General features: G+C 42.4%; 1 protein-coding gene across 5 annotated transcripts in view; it reads right to left on the bottom strand.

Annotated features, from left to right (window-relative positions):
• Positions 1 to 3,921: 3,921 nt before the first annotated feature.
• Positions 3,922 to 9,470, bottom strand: part of BDNF (brain derived neurotrophic factor) — a 38,869-nt gene continuing 33,320 nt past the window's right edge. For all 5 annotated transcript variants that reach the window (XM_049821406.1, XM_049821405.1, XM_049821407.1 and 2 more), the window contains exon 2: positions 3,922 to 4,870. In XM_049821406.1, the coding sequence (XP_049677363.1) occupies positions 4,109 to 4,849 (741 nt within the window). In that variant the 5' untranslated portion in view covers positions 4,850 to 4,870 and the 3' untranslated portion in view covers positions 3,922 to 4,108. The remainder of the gene's footprint in view (positions 4,871 to 9,470) is intronic.

Raw genomic sequence — 9,470 nt, 5'->3', positions numbered from 1 at the left:
GTGTTTAATATAAATGAGATTCTGCTGAAGCACCATTTCCTCGGTTCTTGCGGAGACGTTGCTGGCGCTGGGCTCCTGGGAAATTCGCAGCAATAGAATTTTTTAAGAGTTTGGTTTTGTGCTTTTTTTTTTTCCCCCCTTAAGTTATATAAAAGTTTTCTATTCATCATGAGGATTTATTGATTGTTCTAGGGCTATGGGATAATTAAATATACAAAGGCTTGGCAGTTGTAGTAGAAAATATTCTTTTAGAAATGCTAACAATATGTTAAATCCAAGGATTCCACTCCTGGTACTCTGTGGGGTCGTAAATTAGTTCAGTGCAGGGGATATAAATATACAAGACACCATTTAAAAACCAGGTACATGACCGGCCTATAGCTATTGAGTTTGTCTCACTTATCCCTTAGTTACTAAGGTTAGTAACCCCTCCCCCTCACTTCCATCGCACTCATTGTAATAAAATCGTTGATCTGTGTCATTCATGGGTTTTTAGTCTCGTGAGGACTTACGTGCTAGAATTAAGTGGAAAGACATCATTCTGCAAGTGTCCCCAACTTCTATGGAAAGTAAATTCTTGCCACCCCTCCCCTCCCCATGCTAACTGTCCGGCTATGAAACAGGGGGCTGTCTGCCCTCCGAGTGAGATTTTATTGCTAAAATAAAGTAAAAATTGTTTTAAAACAAAGAACACACATCTTTATAGTAAAACTCAAGTTTGTTTTACAATTAGAGAAAAGAGTCACATGGTCCCCCAAAAAACCCCAAGTTTTATATATATATATTTTGAAAATATATTTAAAAACATAAAAAACTCTATAGTTAAACATATATTATGTTAATCAGTACACTTAAATATAGCTTAATTATATTTACAATATGACGCGGTTGCTTTTAAATTTTAATGCCAATTTCAGTTTTTCCCAAAAAACATAAAATTATATAAATATACAATAAATATTTATGTTACACAAGGTGAATAATAGAGAACAAGGCCACAGACATTAACTTACAGTTGCGAGTCTTTACTTTAACACAGCACTAGGCCTGCTGACATGCATGATATACCTTTGTCACAAACAGACCACAGCAAGAGTTTAATTAAGTGACACGAAAGAAAACCAACACCCCTCCCTCCCCACCTCTGTTTTAACGAAAACTGCCAAGCCTGCGCTCACGGATGTATTAGGGCCACGCGGGCGAGAGCCATGGGACCGCAGTTTAATTGCCAGTTTCATGTCATATCAACAGGCGTATTACGGGGAATATCACTCTCGATGTAGCCACAGGACACGGCTCTTCTGTAGGTTCTCAGCTCCATCCCATAGTCCCCCCAGCCACACGGCCTGCCCTTTACCCCTCCGAACCTACCAGCCCACTGTTTTAATTCTGCCACACCAGTGCCACCCTTATCTACGACAGGGGAGGATTTCCAAGTGAAGGATATAGCCGTAATTAACTTTGGGAAACGAGGAACTTCATTTCTAGCATGATTTATACATTAACGCCTCTCATTGGGAAATTCAATTTATTTGAACTGGGAATTATTTTATTCCTGTATCTGAATTAGATTACTGTCATGTCCCAGCTATTATTTCTTTTTCCAGTCTAGATGAGGGATCTGTTCGTTATTCACTCATTAGCATCACCCTTTCCCCTTCCTAAGCAACCGACCCTGGTTTTCAGGGGAGCCACCATTACACCATGCCTCTGCTGTCATTTAGGAATATTGCTGAGAATACCTCCTGAGCCACGTTTGGGTTATTAAGTGCAAAGAATCACAATACACATACAGGTAGTGGCCACAGTGGAATGAAATTCTCCATTATACCAACTTTTAATTTGCATGAAGAACACTTCAGTTGGCGTTTTGAGACATTTCAGTAAGTTTTTTTTCATTTCCGATTTCTACGTGGGAGCCTGAATATCTGCAATTGATTGGGAAGGCTGAAGCGTGAAGTTGGGGTGGGTCACACAACCCTCTCTTCTCACTCACGGTCCAGCGTGCGCATGGCCCACGCGCAAGATCTTCAGTGTGCAGTTGGGATGGTTCTCCTTCGACAGCCAGTTATCCTAGGGAAGGGGAAGCCCTTCTACCCTAAGTAGAAGAAATCACTGATTTTGAACGTGTCTCTCCGTTAGCTTCCAGCATGGGCTTCTACCAGTAATGACAAACTCAGCGTTAAATATGCTCTCCCAAAGAGAATTATTGCAGGGGATCACATTTCAAATAAGCTTTGCCCAGTTCAGGTTTGTAATTAACTTCAACAGCAGGGCAGACGAACGCAGATTCTGCACCATTCACAAGTAATTCTATTTTGCAGTATTTTCCTCTTTGTTCAGCTACTTTTCTTCATCTACAGGAATTACAAATATAGCATCTGCCTTCAGTGAGCTCACTAGTGAGCTATTTCTGCCTCTCTGCCCACTGTAGTCACTGCAAAGTGCTATGCACAGCTCTCAGACTTACACCCTGCCTCTTTAGAAATACTTGCCAAGATAGTTAGAGGGGTAGCGCAGGGTTAAATCCATCTGTCAGAACCTAAGCAACGTTGAGCCAACTCCTCCAGCACTTGCTCTTCGCTTACTTCAAGAGTATTATTTTATGCCAATATTTGTTTCATAAAATAAGGCTGACAGCGGAGGTAGAGCCACACGAACGTAAATGCTAATTGCTTTCAGCTCGAGGCAGGGCTTCCTTCCGCCCCACTCCCCAGCGACTTCCCAGGGCTCCTGCGGGCAGGGATGCCGCTGCAGCTCGCACACCGCGCGTCGCAGCCCTGGGGCCGAGGGTAAGGGCAGCGTCGTACAAGGCAAAGCTCGACGCGCAGGACCACGTTCAGTGCTGACTGCAATTTGGAATAGCCTCAAGTCAACCCAAAACACCGTCATTTGTCCCTGAACTGGCTGAGCTATGCAGTCCCACGACCAACCTGATTTCAGATCCGCTATCGTCCTTCCAGACCCTTTTTCTAGTGACATTCTTCTTGTGCTTCACCAAGACATCTGATCCAAGCACAGAGTCCTTTATTACATAAAATCATTGCTCTCAACACTCTATAGACTATTTTCTATATGACAAGCTCCAGTTGTATGGTAAGTGAAATACTTTAAAGATCACAACCAACATCCTTCCAGAGGGAGGAAAGGAAAAAACAAAAAAACCCCAAACACAAACAAACATGGTATAAACAAATGCAGGTCCCAAAAGACAGCAAATAAAATAAAAAAAAAAATATATATAAAAAAGAAAATAACCCAAAAAAGCATGTTGCCATACAGTTAAATAAGTGCTGTCTTTAAGCCTGAAGTTCAAGAATGTGAAGTGGAACATCACCATTCTTTTTCAGTTGCCTCTTTTTTTTTTTATTTTTTTTTTTGTCAGTAGTTGGATCGCTATTGCAAACACCTTCACAACATACAAAAAAACCAAATTTGTTTTTAATCCAGAATAAGGTAATGATTTTTTTTTTTTTTTTTCAATCTGACGGGAGTTCAAAAGTAAAAGAGAAACAGTAAAACTATGACAACAGCACCTTGACATTGTTTTAATTCCAACGCTATCAGAAGTTAAAAGCAGTAAACAGATATAATACTAACAGGAATAAAGATACTTACTGTCTAAAATGTAAACGGAATGTTTTGGTTCAATTTATTTTTCTGAAAGAGGACAGTTTATCATCAATTCACAATTGAAGCAGCATGCAATTTTATTTTTTTTTTTTTAACTTTTTATATTTTCAATTCTTGGCAACGGCGACAAACCACAACGTTATCGAGGAATGTAATGCAGACTTTTTGTTCGCTTGTTTTTCTTTTTTTTTTTTTTTTTTTTGGTGGGGGTTTTTTGGGTTTTTTTTTTTGTTGGTTTTTTTTTTGGTTTTTTTGGTTTTTTTTTTTTTTTTTTTCCAACTTGTGCGCAAATGACTTCTGTTCCCCTTCAGGTCATGGATATGTTCAATAAATAGATTGTGGAACCACTGTACTGTATAAACTTCAGTTATACATGCAGTCCATAAAATTATTTTTTTACCGAATAATTTACCCTGTTATGTATATATACAAATAGATAATTTTGTCTCAATATAATCTATACAACACAAATCCACTATCTTCCCCTTTTAATGGTTAATGTACATACACAGGAAGTGTCTATCCTTATAAAGCGCCAGCCAACTCTCTTTTTATTATCCATGGTGAGAGCTCTCACGTAAGACTGGGTAGTTCGGCACTGGGAGTTCCAGTGCCTCTTGTCTATGCCCCTGCAGCCCTCCTTTGTGTACCCCTTGGGGTTGCATTTGGTCTCATAGAAGTATTGCTTCAGTTGGCCTTTGGGTACTGGGACTTTTTCCAGGACTGTGACGGTCGCCCCGGACATGTCCACTGCAGTCTTTTTCTCTGCCGCCGTCACCCACTCGCTCGTGCTGTCACATACGCTCAGTTCCCCGCGGCGAGCTGGGTCAGAGTGGCGCCGGACCCTCATGGACATGTTTGCAGCATCCAAGTAGTTTTTGTACTCCTCAAGCAGAAAGAGCAGCGGGGGTTCCAAAGGCACTTGACTGCTTAGCATGACTCGGGATGTGTACAAGTCTGCATCCTTGTTTTCCTCGCTGGGCTGGATGTCCTGGTCCTCATCCAGAAGCTCCTCTATGACATGTTCAAAAGTGTCCGCCAGCGATGTCAGTCCTCTTGAACCAGCACTGGGCCCGTTTAGGCTCTCCAGAGTCCCGTGGGTCCGAAGACCTGGGTAAGCCAAGCTGCCTTGTCCTCTTACACTAGCTTCTTTCATCGGGGCAGCTTTCATGCAACTGAAGTATGAGATAACCATAGTAAGGAAAAGGATGGTCATCACTCTTCTCACTTGGTGGAACTGTCAAGGACAAGAACAAGAAAAAAAAATATATTTAAAAACTTACAAGGGATGGAGTAATACAAATTCACCCCAGTTGTCCTGAGACATTATGCATTTTCTGCAGAGATCTGCTGCATGCAGCCGCAACTCATTACCGGTGATAAAGCAAACTCTTGTACAAGGGTGTTCTTTGATTTAGAGCTTCAGATAAAGCATATGCCAAAGCTTAGGCATCATTGATACCAGCAAGTCAGAGTTCTTGCGTGCCAAAGTCTTTCTGTAGTAAGTATGAAATTAGATGCTATACAGACCCCTTATTTATTGACTGATGACGTCTATTTCAAGTAACAGCAAAGGCAGAACTGCTGTTTAGCAATGCAACATTCAGCAGTAAAAGGCAGCTTTGCAAGCATGAAAGGCAGGACTTCAAGTGCAAATGCAAGTATTTAATTTTTAAGATCTCTCCTTTCCAAAAATATTTCATTGCTCTATCCACAAAAAAACCCCCAAAACGAACAGCACCAGGATAAATTGCGTTTGTATTTTGAAAACAACCTTCAAAACACAGAAAGAGGCCATACAAACTCTGAGGTCTCAGCAGGTCAATTCCTCCTCTAAAAGTAGAAGGTATGTATGTGTAAATATAGACAAGAAAATGGTCCAGGACAGTATACTAAATTTGAGCTGGACAGACTGCTTGCATCATGTGAATGCCATGGAAGGCACCTGCTGGATGACAGAGCTGGTAAGAGCTATACTGAAAGGACAGTACCAGAACCACTGTACCATACTTTCCCAGAGCCCCATACTGCCTGTTCTCAAGCGGGCAAAGCATCTATTTAAACCCAGTTCCAGCCCAGAGACCAACATGAAAACCAGAAACAGAGCCAGCCCTACTGCCACACTGAAACACAGCAGTTTGCCTGTTTCTCTCTCATTCTGCCCCAAGTTCTGGCAGAAGTTATAGGCCATGCTTTGAGGCTTATGAGTTATGCTTGGCTCTGTCCTCACTGAGCATGGAGGGGGAAGTACCAGGAAAGAGTGCTGGTAAGGAAACTCCTCACCAGGCTTGGAATCGGCACAACTCACTCCCATCAGCACTCCCAGCAGCTTGGGCTTGTATGACTGCTCCTTCCCAAGCACTTCGCTAAGTCTCTGTAAATCGTACATTCCTCAGGGTAGGAATTGTTTCCTCCTCAAGTGGAGAGTACACACTTTAGGTACTATTACAACAGGAACCCCCCAAATCCTGCAATGACAGAGAGCTATACTTTCTGTCTGATCCCAAGTGCTACTACAACATCCATCACATCAGTTGTTATTTCTCCTCCTTCCAATCCTCGCTCTCACCAGTTCTGCTTGCTAGAAAGCAATGGCATTGTTCACATTTTTGAAGCAGCAGCTAATGCTTGTTTCAGAGCTTTTGAAGTTCATTCGGAAGTACCTCATACTTGGCAGCGCTCGCTGGAGTAAACGCTATTTCTGTTTGCCAACAGGGTGCTATGTAAAAAGCCTTACTTCATCTCCTGCAAATATGCTGTGGGAAACTAGTACTCTTAAGACTTGAACATGGAAAGACAATCTATCATAAAACATACAAAGAAAATGAAGTATGTACTAGAAAGGCAGTGCCCAAAATGTAGGTCTCAAAGTTTACTTGATGAAGTGGGGAGTAGGTGGGAAGTGTTTGGGTTTGTGTCCATGCCCTCCTCACCCCCAGCCCCCCACTAAACAAAATTTTGGCTAAGAATCCTCTCAACCCCAGCACAACTCTTCCTTCATCCCTCCATCTCTCTTCCTGTTTAAAAGTGTTACTGTGGCATAGATTTATTAAGATTAAACAAACCTGACATCTGTGACTCACAGGAACATCGTGTTTGCTCTAGCAATGCAGAACATTAATATTTTGCAGATTTTTTTCATCCTAGGATTTTTAAAACATTCTACAGGGAGAAGTATCAGATTTCTTCCTCAAAGGGGAGGACGACAGACACTACAGAGATGATTTAAAACACAAGGAAGAAAGCTATCAGTCTTCCTTTATCAAACAAGGAGAAACAAGACAAGAGGAAGAAGGGGCAGTTCAGCTAGCATACAAATGCAGAGCCAGTGGAACAGGCAACAGAAATAATAATATTCATACACTCCCTCTTCTGAGACTTGTTTTATATAAAACTTAGAAGGAAAAACAAAAAACCCAAACACCCACATCACACTGTGACCACCAGAGCAGCGAACAGAACGCAGATCTTCTGGCTCCTTATCAAGTTCCTGCTATTTTTATTAGAGTAGTGCCCAGAGGTCCCAGCCAGTATCTTGACTCCAGAGGACAGCCTCTGTCCGAGCACACAGTACCCCAATGGGCCTTTGGGCCTTCCAGTGCGAAAGAGGACACAACACGAGAGGCACCAAGACAAGCACAAAACAGAGAGAAGCTTGCACCCGTCACCTAAGTGCACCAGTTGGAGGCTGAACATCCGCTTTTCAAGTTAGGTAGGTAGACAAAGGATAGAAGGATTCCTGGATCAGGCCACATCCTTCTCATGGGGCTGCTTACCTCTCATGGTAGCAATGAACTTGGAGGGATGTGAAATGAATAAATAGTGCCTGTGCAACTTTGTTCCCATGGACTTTTTTCTTACAAAAAGACAGAGGACAGAGAGGTGCAGAGAAACCTCACCAATTGACTTCAATAAGCCCTCAGCATCCTCTGCCAATGGCTGGTTCGTCACCAGATCTAACAGTACTTTATACCTCACGTTAAATTAATCCTTCCTTAATCAATTTTGTCTTCCATTTAGGAAGGAAACTGCTGTCAAGCTTGATCGATTTACACCCCATCCGATGACATACAACCCCTGCTATTATCTGGGGTAGCAAGAAATAACGTACAACTAGGCTCTGAAAACCAACAACTTTAAGACAGCCGTTAATCCACATAACATACTGATAATACACAAGAAAATGTGTCCCACTGAAAGCCACCCCCCTTCCTCCCATTTATAACAGCAGAAGAGTATGTCAAAGTAAGCTTTAGCAGCACAGACACACGGAATACTCCTAGCGGGCAGACACAGATCAACCATCTACTTCTTTGTAAAGGAGTCCCAGACTAAGCCAAACTGTGCATGCAGGATGTGGAAAGATTCTTCTCTCTCCATCTTGACAGTGACTTGAGCAACATACACAGTCCTTGTCTTTGGCAACAAAATGGTATCAAGTGATTTAATATGAGGAAATAATATTTTAACACCTAGGAAATTTCTTCATTTTAGAGGCCATAGCAATTTCTAGCAGCAGCTACTCAAAATGTACTTGTTTAACACGCTATAGCAGAATAAGATTTACATCTCACTCCACGGGTAGAAACACAACCTTTCAGCTACCGTTGAACTGACTCACGAACGCACGGTTCATCTCTTACTTAGTGATGCAGAGCTAATATGCCAATGTAGGACGAAAAAGGCCATCGGAAACACTTTGGATGGCAGCTTCCAGTCCTCTTCCTCTGCTCCCCAACTATCAAACCGTCACTATATTGCAAAGATTAGAGATACGGCCTGTCCTGTTACAGTAAGTGCCTTGTAAACCCCAGACACTAACAGATTAGGTACACCCTTCTGATTACGAGACAGTCACCATGTTACTGCACATGGAAGTGGAACTGGGGTGGGAAGATGGGATAAAGCTGGATTTTCCTGTTTTCCCAGCACACTATTAAGCAAGGTGCTGCCCCCTTCCATGCTGGGCACATCCACCACTACGAGGCCTTACATGGAGATGCCCCAGCATTTGTGTGTACACCGATGCCTGATGCTACCCTGGTAGACTGAGCAACTATCTCCCATGGAAGCTTATCAGTGCTGAGTATTTCTTAACGGGAGCAACCTGGCTGATACTGCGTGTTCTGAGTGCATCAATACAACTGAAAGCCAAACAAAACAGACTAGCCATGGCCACTTTTTAGTCAGACAGGCAGCTAGAAAAATACAAAATAAAATCACTGATGATACAACCTCAATCTGTAGTCCTTTCACGCGCTCATCCCCTCCCTTCTTAGCTGTAGGATATTCAGGTCTCCACTCCTCACCTTCTAGGAACAATGGCTAAAGGCTGCAGCCCTTTCGCACTCTTCCTGTTCAGCTACATCAGTGGGCATAAAAGATCAAACACTTCTCTAGGAGAGGGCATCTTGGTTTGATTGCTGTCCCATAGCCTGTTGTATACACCCACTAACTTGTATAAGACAGATATATGCTAGCCTCAAACTACTCTCCCAGGTCACGCAAGACATCTCTATCAGAAAGCACATTTGAGACCAGTTTCCTGAACGCCATCCATTCTCCTGGCTGCAAGAACATCCCTCCTTCTCTCACGCAGCATAGCAAAGCTGAAGTGATGAAAAGAGGTCACCCACCACAGACCAGGTCTCAGGAAGACGTGACCTAGTTTGTACTTCAATAAAGTCCATACAATTACAGCTAGAGTAAGGGCCCGTAATTGTGACTGTCATCTCCACTAACGGGAAGGAGGCTCATTAGATGAAGGTCATGTCAATTATCTACAGCTAGTTTACATATGCAGTCAATTACCTAGCTGTACTATTTATTTCAGTATT

Source organism: Accipiter gentilis, chromosome 17 (genome assembly GCF_929443795.1).
Source record: "Accipiter gentilis chromosome 17, bAccGen1.1, whole genome shotgun sequence".
NCBI classification, from domain to species: Eukaryota; Metazoa; Chordata; class Aves; order Accipitriformes; family Accipitridae; genus Astur; species Astur gentilis.
The sequence above is the reverse complement of the archived record's forward strand: the minus strand, read 5'-3'. Positions and strand labels throughout refer to the sequence as shown.